This window comes from Pan troglodytes, chromosome 4, assembly GCF_028858775.2.
Source record: "Pan troglodytes isolate AG18354 chromosome 4, NHGRI_mPanTro3-v2.0_pri, whole genome shotgun sequence".
In the NCBI taxonomy this organism is placed as follows: Eukaryota; Metazoa; Chordata; class Mammalia; order Primates; family Hominidae; genus Pan; species Pan troglodytes.
In genome coordinates, this window is record NC_072402.2 from 169,870,871 (window position 1) to 169,891,304 (window position 20,434).

A 20,434-nucleotide genomic window follows, 5' to 3' on the forward strand; every position below is an offset into this window, starting at 1 on the left:
GAATGGCATGAACCCGGGAAGTGGAGCTTGCAGTGAGCTGAGATCATGCCACAGCACTCCAGCCTGGGCGACAGAGCAAGACTCCATCTCAAAACAAAACAAAACAAAACAAAAAACAAAAAAACCCCACAACAACCTATTTTAGACCAAGATTTCAGTGCAGAAGATGAAGCACATTTATAAATTACCATGTATGACTTGGCATAGCAGAGCCTAAGTTTGGTGATAATGAACCTGTTATTTACTGAGCAGAGGTTTTAAAAAGGAGGAAAACCTTCATAATTCTCACTTAGAATGAGGCAATTACCCTTATAGAGAGTAAAAACAATTAGAAACCAATAATAAAGGCAAAGACAAAGAGAAAAATTGAACCTTTTTTTTTTTTTTTTTTTAAAAAGCACATAAACCCTACATACTAAAATTATACACATCAAGTACTGGTCCAATCTTATATCAATCTATTTACAATTAAACAGCACCATGGTTTTCCCACCTAGGTTAGTTAAACATGCCCAGAGAATTGTTATTCAAAGCATATGTTCCTTTAAAATAAAATGAACTCTTAAAAAGAGAGCTCAAATCCTCAACAAAGAAAGACCTTTTACCAATCGATATCATAGATATTGATGACATCACCAAATTTGCTTAAGAAAAAAACAGTTTTAAACACTTTTTTCCAGTTGACAAACTTTGAGAAGTGCTGCTATTCGATGTGGCACACAAATGAACAAAAACTTTGATGACAGGAGCAATATACTGATTTTCCCTAATATCTCCACCTCTAAACATAAAAAAATTCTCCTTTGGGATTAATGCTGTGGTCTTCACTTGAATTTAGATTCAATCATCAGCAAATTTAAATTAGATATACCCACAATCTTTAAAATGATTGCATAAAAATAAGGAAGTAGTTAAAGCTCTCAGAAACATGATGTTACAATTACAGATATATTTAATCAGGCAATAGGAAATTCAATACCATTTAAACATTACATTTAAACTAATTAGCAGTTTCATTTTGTCATTAAAATTAATAATGCACTTCACATCCAAACAGGTGTGGAGGGCTGACATTTTCCAACTGAGAACAGCGTTAAGTGCCTTCTTGTCTGTACTTTTCCATCTCATGGATTCTCAGGGGCACAGTGGTCACATGTTAGCCCCCCTTCTTACTTATGGAACCAACTTTTAAAAGGCTCCAAATTCAACCCAACTCTTGGCAGCTTTACTCCAGTCATAGTATAGAAGAATCAGGTTATCTCCCTGGATTTTTCAGTCCCCTAATCTAACTTGCAAAAGGCTCTTAATTTGCTTCTTTGCTACAAAAGATGAGGGAGGAAAATTGTCATCTACCATGACTAGAGGTAACAGTGAACTGGAAAACACTAAGGTATAAAGCAATGTTTCATTATTTGGTCTCACTGCTAATGTTTATGTGACACCAGTAAACCTTTCACACTTAAAAATTTTGAGTTGAAATTTCCTCTAAAAGACTGAAAATAGGCACAGTTCTCCCAGGCACAGATAAAATAGGCTTTCCTTACACCCCTCCATGCAAAGTGGAGGAGATCATTTACTTTATTAACTTGAGTGGGAACAGCTATAATTGATTTTGGTGTCTCCTGACCCAGGAACCATGCATTTGGGGGTTATACTTAGCTATGAAAAGTTCCAAGCAGAATAGATAGATCAATGAAGGTACTATATAATAGTAGTGACCTTCTAAGCCTGGATATAAAAACGGCTTCGTTATACAGACCTTTCAAAATACTTATGCAGCAAGATGACAGCGACTTTTCAACTGAGTATCTGTTGAAACTCAACAGACCTGACTGTATTGATGAAATTATTGCCTAGTGTTCCAGAAGGGTGCCTGCCACTAATGTGCTGGAAGGCACCAAAATTTAGTGTGAATGTAAATAAGGAGCTCAAGATGTGGGGATGAGGAAAGCAACACTAAAGCACAATTTGCCAGTCTCTACTCATTTATGGCTAAATATTAATTGAGCTAAGAATAAAAAACCAGAATAGAAGCAACCTCAAATACTGCTCTTTTCAGTTTCCATTAACCAAAACAAAACAAAACAAAAAGGTTAAGTTTTATATCCATTATTTATGGTTTCTGGAAATTATATAATTTGATATATTTTTCTAAAAAAATTCTGTATTCAAAAAGGTGCTTGGTGCTGTCCTTCATGGATGCAATGTTTCATTTACAGTCCAAGTCACTGAAATATAGCCATTACATAGTTGTTGAGTGTTCTAAAATAAATGGTTATCTATTTCTTAACTGCCTTTCAAATTAGAAATTGTAATTACATGAGTCTCAAAGCCTGGCTCTTTGTGTTTTATTATTTTTGTTGGTCTCCATCACAGATGGAATTTTTCACTGGTAATTCCTCAGAACTAAATCCATTCATAGGGAATTTAGAGCAGTGAAACAGATTTCACGCCGTAGAGTAGGAAATGACAACAACAACCATAAAAAGGAGCAGAGGGATGTGGGAGCTGGCCAACAGGGCTCAGTTCAGTTCTCCACTGGTGTTGGGTTCTGCACAGGTTGGCTCACTATAACCTGTACAACATAGTCCTTTGGGATCTTCAGCTCTTCGAACTTCATTTTGTCAGTGAGAGGTCTGCCAGAAAAAAACCACCGCTGACTACCTGGTTCCACTCCCTCTGCTGCATGCAACCGTCTCTTCATGTGGAATACTGTGTCTGTGCTGCGAACCACAAGCTTGAGGTCTTTGCCTGTGGAAAGGCGCAAACGAAGCTGACATTCATATCCAGAATTGGGTGGTGGCTCAGGAATATCCAGAGTCTCTATGTCGCTCTTTTCCTCTATCATGTTGATTGGCGGTGCCAAGCAATACACTGGAAGCTGATATCTGTTCCCCAGTTCATCGTAGCACTCTGTAAGTGCACCTTCAGAAAGAGAAGATATGAATAAGAACTTAATCCTTAATGAATGCATTTTTGTTTATGCCTCACAAAATGCTTAAGCTTCTCTTGCTAGCATGGCACTGTAAAAAACATCACTGTCAGCTGATCATCAATGATTATCAAATCCCATGCCCAATTATTTGAGTATTTAATTTTATATTAACCAGAATGCTAGGTCCTTACGCTTACGCTCTTCTAAGTCATTTCATATCCTTTTCACAATTTCATTAAAACGGCATACAACTCAAATGTACTACTAATATTAATGCTTACACAAGACTTAGAGAACATTTAAATTACATTAGGATATCTTTTACAGAAATGAATCCGCTACCTTAAACAAGCAAGCAAATAAAAAAAAATTGATTTCTAAGCTCAATTCACCCCAAGTGTTTCAGAGCAGTTTTCTTTTATTCTTTTTCTTTTTATTGAGACGGAGTCTCGCTGTGTTGCCCAGGCTGGAGTGCAGCGGCGCCATCTCGGCTCACTGCAACCTCTGCCTCCTGGGTTCCAGAGATTCTCCTGCCTCAGCCTTCCGAGTAGTTGGGATTACAGGTGCCTGGTACCACACCTGGCTAATTTTTTGTATTTTTAGTATAGACAGAGTTTCACCATGTTGGCCAGGCTGGTCTCAAACTCCTGACCTCAGGTGATCCACCCACCTCAGCCTCCCAAAGAGCTAGGATTACAGGCATGAGCCACCGTGCCCAGCCCTAGAGCAGTTTTCTTAGTATCTGGACTTCTTTCTTTCTTTTTGACACAGAGTCTCACTCTGTTGCCCAGGCTGGAGTGCAGGGATGTGATCTCAGTTTACTGCAACCTCCATTTCCCGGGTTCAAGCAATTCTCCTGCCTCAGCCTCCTGAGCAGCTGGGATTACAGGCACACGCCACCACGCCTGGGTAATTTTTGTATTTTTGGGAGAGACAGGGTCTCACCATGTTGGCCAGGCTGGTCTCAAACTCGTGACCTCAAATGATCCACCTGCCTTGGCCTTCCAAAGTGCTGAGATTACAGGCATGAGCCACCATGCCCAGCCCAGTGCCTGGACTTCCTAAATTGAAGCACTTGGCAAGAAGTCCTTAGTCCAGAGATCACAAATTAGAGATGACAGCCTTAGCAGCTGCCACAGATTCATTGCTTATCTATGAGTCTCATTAGTAAAATTACCACAGAAATGACTGAGGTGTTTTATTTAACCCCAATTAATCTATCTAGTACAGAGAAGCTATGGATTAAAAAGGAAAAACAAAAGGGCTATGACATAACAAGCTAGCTCAGGGAAGGGAAAAAGCACTCAAGGTTTTAAAAAAATGCATTAATGGTTAACTTCCTTACAAATCATATATTATAATTCAAAATCAAAAACAAAATTTTAGAGACAAGGTCTTGCTATGTTGCCCAGGCTGGACTCAAAACTCCTGGGCTCAAGCAATCCTCCTGCCTCCACCTCCTGAGTAGCTGAGACTAGGTGTGTAAACTACATTACAGTTACCAGGACTTCCTCGGGGGAACTTGAAAGCATAACTTTTTTTTTCTTTTTCTTTTTCTTTTTTGAGATGGAGTTTCACTCTTGTTGCCTAGGCTGGAGTGCAATGGCGCGATCTTGGCTCACCACAACCTCCGCCTCCTGGGTTCAAGTAATTCTCCTGCCTCAGCCTCCCGAGTAGCAGGGATTACAGGCATGCGCCACCACGCCCAGCTAATTTTGTATTTTTAGTAGAGACAGGGTTTCTCCATGTTGGTCAGGCTGTTCTTGAACTCCTGACCTAGGTGATCTGCTCGCCTTGGCCTCCCAAAGTGTTGGGATTACAGGTGTGAGCCACCGTGCCCGGCCAAAAGCATAACTTAATGAACGTTTTAAGGTTATACATATCGTTTCCCCAAACTAGAATATGGTATCAGCTTATTATAAATTTGGATAAAAAACCAAAATGTCTACCAAATCCAGAACACTGAGAAATGGTTATCAATGAACAAATGAGTTAATGAACCGGTATTTGTGTTTAATGTCAATAGGATGAAAATATAAAGCACCTGAAATGAGTCTGGAATGGTCACCAACCCACCACAGGTCCAATCTGGTCTGCCTTCTAAGTTACGTAAGATGGGCTGGGGTGATAGCTTAGTTGGAAAGCAGAACACACATGAATCTTCCCTCTTCTCTGTTTAGCCTCTGTGTATTCACTAATACTATTGTAGAAATGGATCTACTTCAGGCACAGTTGTGATCACTAGTAGTCCCTATACCAGTAACTTCACACTGCCCTTTCCCTTCTGCCCTTCATCCCAGTGAGTCAGGGTTTAGTTTTCAAATCTCTAAAAGGTGAGAGAGAAAAACTCCATGAAGAGTTACAGCTGGATGGTGTATATTCTTACTCATGCTCTGCCAGTGCTCAATCCATAATGCTGGAAGTAAGCTATTTAGATGGTTACAGAAGCTCCTGTATTTCGGTATTTTTAGAAACAGTAATTTGTTTTTTATTTAATAGGGAATTTTCTAGTTTATTCTTTTCGGCACTTCTTTCTACAAAATTATAATCTGAGTTGTAAATATGCTCTAGTTTTACATTAAACTAAAAATCAGACTTTCTGTTTCTAGTCTGGCATGCAAAAAACTTAGAAGTCACCACTCCATCCTAACAAGTAAAAGGCTGAGCAAACTGAAAAATCAACAGATATTCTTAATCTGTGGGAGAAGTAAGGTCACAGGGCAAACCACTGCCCCCGAAATAGGAGAGACAGGCAGGGTAATACAGAGCATCACCATTTACCATAGCAGACACCCAGGAGCTGAAATCTCTGTGGAACCAGTGCAGGGTAGGGAAACCTCAAATGTAACTAAGTGAATTGCTAAAGGCTCAGTGTGGACAAGTCTTAGAGAGAAAGCTCCATGGGGACTTGGTGAAGGGTGTCTGGGAAGAGTGATACCTTCCTGAGTTTTACCTTCTGGACCTCTACAACTTCCTCGTAGTGACAGTCAGAATAATTCCCTGGGTTGGAGGAGGGTGCAAAAGGAACCATTTTTAAATATGCCAGAGAATTCTGCCCTCAGAAGAAACTAACTAGAGTCTATCCTGCTGGGGTTTTATCAGAGCCTAACTAATTTGGGAGAAGAGAAATACCCAGCTCTAGCCCCTTCTAGCCATCTTGTCCCACCTAAGGCAGGGACTATGACTGAGAAGCACTGGTCCAGTTCATGATCCAGAGGCAGAGGCTCACAAAAAGACTAAAACCTCCATATTACTGAAGGCCCATTTCACACAGTTCCTGTATATTATGTCCACCTTTCCCAAAAAATTACAAGATGTACCAAAAGGCAAAAAAACAGTTTTTTAGAGCAAGCACAAAACTAGACTCAGATATGGCAGAAGTGTTAGAATGATCAGAATGGGAATTTAAAACATGATTAATATGCTAATGGCTCTAATGGATGAAGCAGACAGCATATAAGAAGAACAAATGGGAATGTAATAAGAGAGATGGAAATTCTAAAAAGAACCAAAAAGAAATGCTAGAGAACAAAACCACTGTAACAGAAATAAAGAATGCCTTTGATGGGCTTACTGGTAACTGAACACGAATGAGGAATGAATATCTGAGTTTGATGATATCTCAGTAAAAATCTCTAAAACTGAAAAGCAAAGACAAAAAAGACCAAAAAACCTTGGGAGGTTGAGGCGGGGGTATCACCTCAGGTCAGGAGTTCGAGACCAGCCTGGCCAACATGGCGAAACCCCGTCTCTACTAAAAGTACAAAAATTAGCCGAGCGTGGCGGCAGGCGCCTGTAATAATCCCAGCTACTCAGGAGGCTGAGTCAGGAGAATCGCTTGAACCTGGGAGGCAGAGGTCGCAGTGAGCTGAGATTGCATCACTGCACTCCAGCCTGGCAACAAGAGCGAGACTGTCTCAAAAAAAACAAAAAACAAATAAACAACAACGACAACAAAAAAGCCCAAAAAACCCCACGAAATCTAAAAACAAAAAACCCCACCACAAAACAGAGTATCCAGAAACTGTGGGACAAACCAAAGTGTAACATACACATGATGGGAACAGCAGAGAAGAACAAGAGAAAGAAACAGGAAAAATATTTGAAACAATTATGACTGAGAATTTTCCAGAGTTAATGTCAGAAAAACTACACACATCTAAGCATATCATTTTCAAACTTCAGGAAATCAAAGATTAAAAAAACAAAAACAAAAAACTCCTGGCCAGACATACTGATTCATGCCTATAACTCCAGCACTTTGCGAGGCCAAGGTAGGAGGATTGCTTGAGCCCAGGAGTTTGAGGCCAGCTTGGGCAACATAGGGAAATCCCATCTCTACCCAAAAAAAAAAAAAAAAAAAAAAAAAAAAAAGCCAGAGGGGAAAAAAACAGCTTACCCACAGAGGAGCAAACAAAAGAATTAAATGGCTGGGCACGGTGGCTCATGCCTGTAATCCAGCACTTTGGGAGGCTCTGATGGGCAGATAGCTTGAGATAGCCTGAGCTCAGGAGTTCAAAATCACCCTGAGCAACATGGTGAAACCCTGTCTCTACAAAAAATACAAAAATTAGTTGGGTGTGGTGGTGTGTGCCTGTACTTCCAGCTACTCAGGAGGCTGAGGTGAGGGGATCACTTGAGCCCGGGAGGTCAAGGGTGCAGTGAGCCAAGATTGTGTCACTGTACTCCAGCCTGAGCAACAGAGACAGACCTTGCCTAAAACACACACACACACACACAAAACAAAGACAGAATTACATATCCAACTCCAACTTCTCAGAAACCATGCAAGTATACAATGAAGTGAAATATCTAAGGCATAGAAAAAACCACCAACCTATAATTTTGTATGCTGTGAAATTATCCTTCAAAACTGAAGGAGAGGCAGGGCGTGGTGGCTTATGCCTACAATCCCAGCACTTTGGGAGGCCAAGGTGGGTGGATCACCTGAGGTCAGGAGTTCAAGATCAGCCTGGCTATAACACAGTGAAACCCTGTCTGTAGTAAAAATACAAAAAAAAAAATTAGCTGGGCATGGTGGCGGGTGCTTATAATCCCACCTACTCCGGAGGCTGAGGCAGGAGAATGGCATGAACCCAGGAGGCGGAGCTTGCAGTGAGTCGAGATCGCGCCATTGCACTCCAGCCTGGGTGAAAGTGCGAGACTCTGTCTCAAAAAAAAAAAAAAAAAGAAAGAAGCAAAGGTGAAATAAGAACCTTAAAAAAAATTTTTTTTCTTATTTACTTTTAGAGACAGGGTCTTGCTGTCACCTAGACTATAATACACTGGTGTGATCACAGCTCACTGCAGCCTTGAACTCCTTGGCTCAAGGCTATCCCTCCTGCCTTAGTCTCATGAGTAGCTGGAACTACAGGTATACCCCACCATGCCCAGGTAATTTTTGTATTTTTTGGTAGAGGCAGGGTTTTGCCATGTTCATGTTGTCCAGGCTGGTCTCAAACTCCTGGGGGCAAATGATCCGCCTACCTCGCTTGCTGTGATTACAGGCATGAGCCACCATGCCTGGACCAAGAAGAAATAATAATGTTTAATGTGTATGCACCTAACCGCACGGCAAAGTATGTGAGGCAGAAACTGACAGAACTACAAGGAGAAAGAGATGAATCCACTATTATAGTTGAAGCCTTCAACACCCCTCAATCAGAAATGGACAGATCTAACAAGAAGAAAATCAGAAATGACATACTTGAATGCAACAATACCATCAATCGATTTAATGTAATGAACATGTTTAAACTACTTCATCCAACAATAGCAAACTACACATTTTTCTCTCAAGTTCACATGGAACATTTACCAAGAGAGATCACATTCTGAAACATAAAACACACCATAACAAAATGAAATCATACAATGTCTGCTTATACCATAATGGAAATAAACTGGAAATGAATATCAGACAGGTAGTTGGAAAATCCATAATACATGGATATTAAACAATACATTTCTAAATAACACATGGGGTCAAAGAAGAAATCGAGAGAAATTAAAATATATTTTAATTAAAGGAAAACAACTTATAATGTCAGGATGCAGCAAAAGCAGTGATCACTGGGAAATTTATAATGCCTATATTAGAGAAGAAGAAATATCTAAAATCAATCAGTAAGCTTCCACCTTGGGAAACTAAAAAAAGAAAACCAATTTAAATCCAAAGTAGGCAGAAAAAAAATTAAAATAGAAATCAATGAAATGGAAAAAATCAATGAAAGAATAAAATCAACAAGGCTGGGCACTGTGGCTCATGCCTGTAATCCCAGCACTTTGGAAGGCCAAGGCAGGTAGATCGCTTGAGTCCAGGAGTTTGCGACCAGCCTGGGTAACATGCACAAAAAATTTTTTGCACAAAAAAATGCAAAAATTAGCAGGGTGTGGTGGTACATGCCTGTAGTCCCAGCTACCCAGGAGGCTGAGGTGGGAGGATGCCTGTCCCTGGGAGTTTGAGGCTGCAGTGAGCTGTGATCTCACTCCAGCCTGGGCAACAGAGTCAGACCCTGTCACCAAAAAAAAAAAAAAAAAAAATCAACAAAACCAAAAGCTGATTACAAGGTTTTATTGACCAAAAGGTCAATAAAATTGGTAAGCCTCTACCCAGGCTAACCAAGAAAAAAAGAGGACACAAATTACTGGAATGAAAGAGAAGACATCACTACAGATCCCACAGATGTTGAAAGGATAATAAAAGAATATTATGAACAACTCTATGCCTACACATTTGATAAACCTAGATAAAATGGACCCATTCCTTGAAAGACACAGTCTGCCAAAACTCACACAAAACAGACAATCTGAATAGGCCTACATCTATTAAAGAAATTGAATCAATAATTAATAACTTTCCAAAACAGAAAAGAACCAATTCCAGATGGATTCACTGGTAAATTCTATCAAACATTTCAGAAACAAATTATAACAATTCTCTACAATCTTTTTCATTAGATAGAAAAGGGAATACAGCATTCCTCCCTTTACTCACAGTTTTGCTTTCTGCAGTTTCAATTTTTCTTGGTCAACTGTGGTCCAAAAATATTAAATGGAAAAATCCAGAATCACACAATTCACAAGTTTTAAATTATTTAACTTTCTGAGTAGCATGATAAAATCTCTTGCCATCCTGCTCCATCTGGCCTGGGACATGAATCAACCTTTTGTCTGGAGTATCCATGCTGTATACACCACCTGCCCATTAATCACTTAGTAGCCATCTTGGTTATCAGATCAACAGTTGCATTATCGCAGTGCTTTAATGGCCCTAAAACACAAGAGTAGTGGTGCTGGCAATTTAGATATGCCAAAAGAAGCCATAAAGTACTTTTTAAAAATGAAAATGTGGAGGTTCTCAAATAAATAAAGAAAAACATCTGTATGTTGATGTTGCTAAGATCTAAGATAAGAACAAATTTATTTGTGAAGTTGTAAAGAAGGAAAAAAAACTCATGCTAGTTTTGCCGTGGCACTTCAAACCCCAATAGTTAAAACACAGTGCGTGACAAGCGATTAGTTCAGATGAAAAAGGCATTACATTTGTGGGTGGAAGACAAGAAAAGAATTGTGTTCCAATTGACAGCATTTAGGTTCAGTACTATCCACAGTTTCAAGCATCCACTGGGGGTTCTGGAACATTCCAAGACCATATCTCCCCATGGATAAGGGGGTACCACTGTACTTCCTAACTCATTCTATGAGGCCAACATTACCCTAATACCAAAACCAAACATTACAAGCAAAGAAAACTACAGACCAATATCTCTCATGAACATAGACTGAAAAATCCTCAACAAAATATTAATGAATCAAATTCAACACTGTATAAATAATTATACACCATGACCAAGTAGGCTTTAGTCTCAAGTATTCAAGACTGGTTCAACATTTGAAAATCAATTAATATAATCCATAATATCAATAGGCTAAAGAAGAAAAATCACATGATCATATCAATAGATGCTGAAAAAGCATATAACAAAACCCAACACTGATTATCTGTACTAGGAATAGAAGGGAACTTCCTCAACTTGATAAAGAATATCTACAAAAAAGCTATAGCTGGCCGGGCACGGTGGCTCACGCCTGTAATCCCAGCACTTTGGGAGGCTGAGAGGGGTGGATCCCCTGAGGTGGGGAGTTCAAGACCAGACTGACCAACATGGAGAAACTCCATCTCTACTAAAAATACAAAATTAGCCGAGCGTGGTGGCACATGCCTGTAATCCCAGCTATTCGGGAGGTTGAGGCAGGAGAATCACTTGAACCCAGGAGGTGGAGGTTGTGGTGAGCCAAGATTGGAGTGAGCCTGGGTAACAAGAGCAAAATTCCTTAAAAACAAACAAACAAAAACCTTATAGCTAAGACATACTTAATGATGAGAAACTCAAAGCTTTCCTACTAAGTTGGGAACAAGACAAGGATGTCCCCTCCCATCACCACTTTTAAACACTGTACTGGAAGTCCTAGCTAATGCAATAAAACAAGGCAAGATAAGAAAAGGTATACAGATTGGAAAGGAGAAAATAAAACTGCCTTTGTTTGCAGATGACATACTGTCTATGTAAAAAATATGAAGAATCAACATAAAAGCTACTAGACCTAATAAGCAATTATAGCAAGGTTGCAAGATACAAAGTTAATATACAAAAGTCAACTGCTCTCCTATACATCAGCAATGAGCAAGTAGAATATGAAATTTAAAACACAATTTACATTAGCACCTCAAAAAGAAAATAGGTATAAGTCTAACGAAGTATGTATAAGATATGAAACAACAACAAAAAAAAAACCTTGATAAAATAATTACTAAATAGAGAAAGAGTCCATGTCCATGGATAGGAAGACTTAATATTGTCAAGATGTCAGTTCTTCCCAGCTTAGTCTATAGATTTGATGCAAATCCCAATCAAAATCCCAGAAGGAGGCTGGGCACAGTGGTTCATGCCTGCAATCCCAGTGCTTGGGGAGGCTATGGTGGGAGGATGGCTTGAGGCTAACAGTTCAAAACCAGCCTGGGTAACATAGCAAGGCCCCATCTCTACCAAAGAAATAAAAAATTGGCCAGGCATGGTGGTGCCTGCCCATAGTCCCACCTACTTGGAAGACTGAGGAAGGACTGCTTGAGCCCAGCAATTTGAGGCTGCAGTGAGCTATGTCTGGGCCACCATACTCCAGCCTGGGTGACAGAGTAAGACCCTATCTATAAATAAATAATAAAATAAATAAGTGAGCCAGTAAGTCATGAAAACACATGGCGAAAACTTAAATGCATATTAGTTAACTGAAAGAAGATAGTGTGATAAAGCTATATATAATATGATTTCAACTATTTCACACTTTGGAAAAGGCAAAACTATGAAGACAATAAAAAAGGTCAATGGTTGCCATGGGATTAGGAGGGAGGCAGGGATGAATAGGTAGAACACAGAGGATTTTTTAGGATAGTGAAACTACTCTGTATGATACTATTAATGATGGATACATGTCAATATAAATTTGTCCAAACCCACAGAATGTACAACACCAAGAGTGAACCATGAACTATGGACTTCTGAGTGATAATGATGTTTCAATGTAGGTTCATTTATTTTTAACAAATGAACTACTCTAATGGTGCATGTTGATATTGGGGGAGGCTATGCATGTGTGGGAGCAGGGGGTATATGGGAAATCCCTGTTTCTTCCACTTAATTTTGCTGTGAACTTAAAACCACTCTAAAATAAATAAGGGAAAAATCCATATCATTTACTCAAATACTATTTGATTTCATTTTAAGTCTATAGGTTTATGGGTTACACTCTTCCTGAATTAAATATCTGGGATCACAAAATATCAATAAAAGTAATATTTTACATTGTAGTCCATAACTGACTATTACTGCAGAATTACCTATTCAGAGCAGACTGGCCCCTTTGTGGCCTAGACTCTTGAACAACATAATCCCAATCCTCCACTATTTAATGGCCCCAAATCTCTACTAAAGACAAAGCTGCACTGATAATAGTGGTTTCTACCACACAACCTCTTTAGGACCTAACAAGGATCAATAGGAAACAATTCTTACATTCTAGAGTCACTGCATAGACATTTACTGATCATCTTGAAGTGAGTAGGGCATGTCACTGGCACTGAGGAAAGAAGGTTATAAGAGAACCAAGAGTCTCCCTGATCTCCAGGAGCATATATTCATGAGCAGATACAGCATACCCATCACAGATTTTAGTACAAATGGATACAATGAAAATCAAACACACGTGCTGAGACATCGCAGAACAGAAAAGTGACTAGAGTTGGTAGAGCCAACATGGAGGAATTCTGTAGAAATGGTGTGTTCTGGGCATGACTTTAAAGACACAGAATAGCAATGAAGGGAATCCCAAGAAATAGAAATGATATGGAAATAAGAATAATTACAAGGTAAATAGAGAATACCATGGGACCTTGTTGAAGTAGAATACAGATTCAATGATGTAAAATTAATAAATAGGCAGTAATAGTGAAACCTGATAGTAAGATTCAGGAGTTTAGGCTTAATACTACAGGAAATTACCAGAGGTGGCTAAAACAGGTAAATTAGACGTTCAACATTCACTGCCTTGTATATGCTACTGGATATTCTAGGTGCTAAGGTTGTGTTGGTGAACAAGACAAAGCCTGCTGACTGTTTTATCATCTACCTGAAGAAAGAAAGACTGATTGGAATCATGACTGCCTGACTACAGAAATGGAAAAAAATCAAACTGAGAAATTCAAAGATAACTGGCAGAACCAAATGATGGGTTAGATTTGATGGAAAACCAAAAGGAAAGAATCATGTAACTGGAAACTAGAATGACAGAAAAAAATAGATAATTTAGGGTTACAAGATTCTTTGCTTAGCTTTTAATTGTTCCAGGTTCCATGAGATGCTTCAGCTGAATTATCTACAAGTAACTAAAGCAGACTGGGAAAAGTCAGGGTAAAATAAGTTTGGAGAGCAATAATTTCCAACATATAAGATTTAACATAAAAAAGCAAACACTTGGCCAGGCATGGTGACTCATGCCTGTAATCCCAGCACTTTGGGAGGCTGAGGTGGGCAGATCACGAGGTCAGGAGTTCGAGACCAGCCTAACATGGTGAAATCCTGTCTCTACTAAAAATACAAAAATTAGCCAGGTGTGGTGGCACGCTCCTGTAATCCCAGCTACTCAGGAGGCTGATGGAGGAGAATTGCTTGAACCCGGGAGGCAGAGGTTGCAGTGAGCCAAGATCACGCCACTGCACTCCAGCCTGGGCGACGGAGTCAAAAAAAAAAAAAAAAAAAGCACACTTAGGAGTGTTTACCACTGCTAACCCTGTCTAAGCACTTTACATACATTAACATTTAATCCTTACAAAAGCATTATAAGCTAAGTCTATTATACCCATTTTACAGATGGAAAAATTGAAGTAGAATAAAGTAACTTTTGTCCAGGGTCACAGAACTAGTAAGTGGCCAAGTGTATAATGTATAAGAGGTACAGGGATTGGTTCTCAGATTAGTTAATGAGAAGGAGAAAATGTACTTGGAAGAGAACAAAAGACAGAGGACAAATACAAGGGATAAAAAGTTGAGAAATGAATCACAAGGAGCAAGAAACCAACAGTGCCCAGTGGAGCCCAACAACGTATTTGCTAATGATGCCTACGACAGCTTAAAGAAGGAAATGGAAGATGAGCCCAAGTTGGTCCAAAGCAAATGGTGGTGACTGAGAGAAGTTTCAGTGGTATGAGGCTGTCTCATCTACAGTATTTGAGAGGAGTGTGTGAAAAAAATGAGGCAACAGAAGATAGACGGTGATATGGTTTGGCTGTTCCCACCCAAATCTCGTCTTGAATTGCAATCCCCATAAACCCCAAGTACCTAGGGAGAGGCCTGGTGGGAGGTGACTGGATCACAGGGGCGGCTTCCCCCAAGCTGTTCTCATAATAATGAGGGAGTTCTCATGAGATCTGATGTTTTTCATTTCTTTTTTTTTTTTTTTGAGACAGAATCTCACCCTGTCGCCCAGGCTGGAGTGAGGTGGCACAATCTCAGCTCACTGAAACCTCCACCTCCCACGTTCAAGCAATTCTCAGCCTCAGGCTCCTGAGATTACAGGTATGCACGACCATGCCTGGCTAATTTTTGTACTTTTAGTAGAGATGGGATTTCCCCATGTTGGCCAGGCTAGTCTCAAACTCCTGACTTCAAGTGACCTGCCTGTCTCTGCCTCTCAAAGTGCTGGGATTACAGGCATGAGCCACTGTGCCCGGCCAAGATCTGATGGTTTTATAAGGGACTCTTCCCCCTCTGCTCCTCACTCTTCTCTCTCCTGCTGCCATGTGGAGGCCTTGCTTCCCCTTTGCCTTCCATCATGATTGTTAAGTTTCCTAAGGCCCCCTCAGCCCTGTGGAACTGTGAGTCAATTAAACCTCTTTTCTTTGTAAATTACCTAGTCTCTGGCAGTTCTTTACAGCAGTGTGAAAACAGACTAATACAGAGAGGTTTGCTTAAAGAAACCCAGTATGTTTAAACACAAAAGGGAAGGAACACTCTAAAAGTTGACAATACAGGGATTTTTCTATTTTTCCAAAATCACTTTTAGCTACATTTACAAAATTTACAAAAAATTTTACAAAACGTTTTAATTACCACCCACTGGCCACCAAGGGTGCAGTTCATTTAGCATTTACTAGTTTTAACATAGTTCTAGCCAGGATTGCTCAGATTGCTCACCTAACATCCTCTGTGGAAGGACAGGTTTTTTTTTTTTTTCTTCTCACAAACCTATTGTAGGCTTCATGTCCTAGCAGAGACAGATGGCCACCAGGCTAAATAAGTGCCAGGGCATCATTTCCCCAGGCCAGGAAGCCCTGAAAGCTCCCCATGGTAGGAAGAAAGCTGCCAAGTCTCCACCTTCTGTTCTGATTTCATACATAATTTTCTGAAGTTGTTTCTATTTATCTTTTATCTAGATGATTGGCTCAGATGTTTCTGTTTTCCTTGGTGAACTGTTTTCTTCTATGATTATTTTAAATTATGTCTCAAAATATTCCACTAGAAAATAAGAACGATAAAACTAAATTAGCTGACAAATAATACCTTTACTAAATGTCATTAGGACTAATGCTTTATACTGTTTTTCAAGCAATCTTTCAGGTTAGAAAGAAAGATGTATTTTTCAGCATTTAAAGGCCTCACTGTTTATCCCTCTGTGCTCTCACTCCCTTAAGACTGCAGCTCAGTGTTAAAAATTTTTACCACGTGAGACTTGCATCACTACATGAACAGGTTTGTAAAAGTTAAAAATCAATGTTGGCAAGGGTGTGGAAATGTTTGTTATCTTGACTGTGGGGAGTTTTACATACATGTCAAAGCTGATCAAATTGTCCACTTTAAACATGCTGTTTAGTGTACTTAATAAAGTTGACAAACTTAATATTTAGATCACATTGGCAATCTGGTACAGAAAACCATCCTCCCAAAATGAAAGAAGGGGGCAATGTTCTAGAACTCCAAGGTTTTTGTAGCACTATGGGCCTCTTCCAAAGCCTGTAGGAATAAATGTCTTTGCTCCTGACTTCTCTTTTCTGATTCAGAAGGCTTAAACTCTCTCTTTTTTTTTTTTTTTGAGATGGAATCTTGCTCTGCTGCCCATGCTGGAGGGGAGTGGCACAATCTCAGCTCACTGCAACCTCTGCCTCCTGGACTCAAGCAATTTTCCTGCCTTAGCCTCCCAACGTAGCTGGGACCACAGGCGCCTGCCATCAACCCTGGCAAATTTTTGTATTATGAACTCTTCTACTTCTTGACAACCATGCCCTGCTATGGCAAAGGAAAGCCTTAACATTTGAGTTGGAAATTGCTAGAAAGAATGAGAACACTTAAATGACAGAATGAATGCAAAGGAATGAAACAGTAGGGTGAACGTTCAGGCAGTATACTCAAGCCTGATAGATGGACATAAGATTCCAGGAGAAGCAGTGAGATGTGACAGAAGGAACCATGGCTTTGGAGTCAGTCATACCCCATTTGAATTTAGAACCTGATTTTGGATATGGTGAGTCTATTTCCTCAAGAATTATAGTACCTCCCTTATGAGGTTGTTGTAAAGATTAAATAATAAGCACATGAAAAATTGCCTAGTACATATAACAAATCCATAGAAAACACACAATAATGTTGGCTGTCTTCTCTCAAGTTTTAAATCTCACAATCAGACTTACAGGGCAACACTCACCAACAGCAATGTCACAAAGGATCAAGGTTTCATAAAATTTGAGTCCATGGCTCCATATTTCATGGTGATTTCCACAAACCTGAATCACACTAATGTCCAAAGGGCCATCAAAATTATCTTCCATCCAGAAATTAGGTGCAGTTTTTCAGGATTGTAGAGATGCTAACAAATTACAGGTTCTCTCATGCAAACACTTTGCTAGGAATTATATATATCAAGCTTATATTTGGCAATCAGGCTTTAGAAGCAGAAGGTCTAGCTATCTCAAACTACCAAATCAGCCATCAAGACTGTGGCATTCAGAAAAACTAAGTCTATCATCTCTTTTAGTAAACGTAAGTGAAAAGTGGCTTAACCTGTATACGTATTGTTGATGTCATATGATAGGCAAATCATGATTAAGAGCTTGTGTAACACTTCACCACAGTTTTAAGGGGGACACTGATCTTTAATTTTCAGTGCTCTAAAAGGGACAACGGAGCAGACTAGAAGCACCTGAACACAGTGGTCTGTGTAAAGCTGATCTGGCTTTACAGAAGTAGAAGTTGGTATAACATACTCCCTGGGACCATGTTAGAAACCCTGTGTTCCTCTACCTCCACTACCCAGAATGGCATAAAAAGGAGGTCTTTTTCAGAGACAAGGCTTCTGACTCAGGGACAACCTCTCACAGCTGTTTGCAGGCCTTTATTGCTCTAATTGAAGAAAAAGGTTGACAACAGCAGAGGAATAGATAAACTGGAATACATTTACAATTTATAACCTTGAACTATTTTTGTTTGAGGATAGAGAGAGAAAAATGATATAACATTTATTTTATGGTTAATCAGTCATCAGATCCTTCATTAAGGCCCTGTTTCATTTCTAAACCCTACAACAGTCCAGCAAAAATCCCATCTCCTGTGTAAATATATCTTCATGCCTTCATTCCTAAGCTTTATGTTTATGAATTAACTTATCAATTAACTTTGTTAAATGACAAATTTTTTTTTTTGTATTTTTATTAAAGATGGGGTTTTACCACGTTAGCCGGGATGGTCTCGATCTCCTGACCTCATGATCTGCCTGCCTTGGCCTCCCAAAGTGCTGGGATTATAGGCGTGAGCCACCATGCCTGGCCAAATGAAAAATTCTTTTTTTTTTTTTTTTTTTTTTGAGACAGAGTCTTGCTCTTGTCGTCCAGGCTGGAGTACAACCTATGCCTCCTGGGTTCAAGCAATTCTCCTGCCTCAGCCTCCCGAGTAGCTGGGATTACAGGCGCCCGCCACCATGCCCGGCTAATTTTTGTATTTTTAGTAGAGACGGGGTTTCGCCATGTTGGCTAGGCTGGTCTCTAACTCCTGACCTTGTGATCCACCCACCTCGGCCTCCCAAAGTGCTGTGATTACAGGCATGAGCCACTGTGCCCGGCCTGAAAAATTCTTATAGGAACCTTTAAAGTCCACACCAAAATTCATGGCCTGCTTCTTAATGGGCCTCTGAAACACCTAAGGAAAATAGAAACAAGACTTACACACATGCATTTCCTGTCTATGTCTTAAGAGAATTTGCTTTTTTCTCTTTAACAGTTTACTATTTTAAAGTATTCTATATAGTGTGCAAGAGAACTAAAACATTAGACATAGACTAAACACTGAAGATTACTTGTGCAATCACTTTACAGAACAGGGAGATGAAATGACTTGTCCAGGGCATTGAGTTGCATTAGTTACTGTTAGATCCAAGACTTGAGTTCAAATCCCAATTTCATGACTTATACTTTGGAAGAATGATGCAACCTCTCTGTGCTTCAGTTTTCTGATCTGTACAAAGTGGGGACTGTTGTAGGTGATTATTACAGGCATAAGAATTAAATGTTAATTCAAAACATGAGGGTGGGCACAGTGGCTCATGCTTGTAATCCCAGCACTTTGGGAGGCCGAGGCGGGTGGATTACTTGAGGTCAGGAGATTGAGACCACCCTGGTCAACATGGTGAAACCCGGTCTCTACTAAAAATACAAAAATTAGATGGGCGTGGTGATGCACGCCTGTAATCTAAGCTACTCAGGAGGCTGAGGCACAAGAATTGCTTGAACCCAGGAGGTGGAGGTTGCAGTGAGCTAAGATCGCACCACTGCACTCCAGCCTGGGTGACAGAGCTAGACTCCGTCTCCAAAAAAAAAACATAAAATAAACAAATAAATAAAAACAACATGAGTTTTGAGTATTTTATTGCTGATTCTCAGTCCAGTGTTCTTTTCATACGTTGGTTCCTTACACATAACATGCTCTTTATACTATTTCTAAGTGCCTTTGTTTTTTTAAAAATTAAATTTTATTATACATAATGCACATTTAATATATTTTGAGATAAAGAAAAAAACATTCTGGGGAACTCCTTTCCCACCCATATAACAAACTCTGTGAAAAGAGAAATAAAAAAAGTTAAGCCTTTTAAGAATTAACTTTTTCTACCTCCCATACCCCTTAAGGGTTAAGGACAAAAGAAACAGGTCCTCAAAAGCCAAACTGAAGAACTGGCAACATTTAGCTATAATAAGTATGAATAAAATCGGGGTTAAATTTCTGTTTCCCAGTAGAAAAGCATGTTTGAGTAAGTAGCTAGCTACTCCATCTATTCAAGGAGGTTAAGAGGAGAGCTTTTGGCCAGGCGCGGTGGCTCACGCCTGTAATCCCAGCACTTTGGGAGGCCGAGGCGGGTGGATCACAAGGTCAGGAGATTGAGACCATCCTGGCTAACACGGTGAAACCCTGTCTCTACTAAAAAATACAAAAATTAGCTGGGCATGGTGGCGGGCACCTGTAGTCCCAGCTACTTGGGAGGCTGAGGCAGGAGAATGGTGTGAACTCGGGAGGCGGAGCTTGCAGTGAGCTGAGATTGCGCCACTGCACTCCAGCCTGGGCGACAGAGCAAGACTCCGTCTCAAAAAAAAAAAAAAAAAAAAAAAGAGGAGCGCTTTTACATTTGAATTGCTGGGATATGGAAAACATGTTAGAAAAAAATATTCTCACTAAGAATTATGAGATAATTGTAGATGCTAAACAAATATCAACAACTACCTTTCTAGAAAATCAGGAGGTAGAGGAAGGCAGTAGGCAATTCCTAAAATCCTTTTAAATCTTCTATATCATAATTACAAAAAGTATTAAGTGTTCATCTTTACAAGATACAGTTTCTGAATAAGCTTTCACTGAAAAGTACCGAATAGTATACTATTCACTACGCAGAAACTGTGTGAAAAGT

At 39.7% G+C, this 20,434-nt stretch overlaps 1 protein-coding gene across 6 annotated transcripts in view; it reads right to left on the bottom strand.

Moving 5' to 3' along the window:
- Positions 1-362: 362 nt before the first annotated feature.
- The window catches only part of UBTD2 (ubiquitin domain containing 2), a 75,644-nt gene continuing 55,572 nt past the window's right edge, over positions 363-20,434 (bottom strand). For all 6 annotated transcript variants that reach the window (XM_016954201.4, XM_063810857.1, XM_063810856.1 and 3 more), the window contains one exon: positions 363-2,925. In XM_016954201.4, coding sequence (XP_016809690.1) covers positions 2,528-2,925 — 398 coding nt within the window. In that variant the 3' untranslated portion in view covers positions 363-2,527. The remainder of the gene's footprint in view (positions 2,926-20,434) is intronic.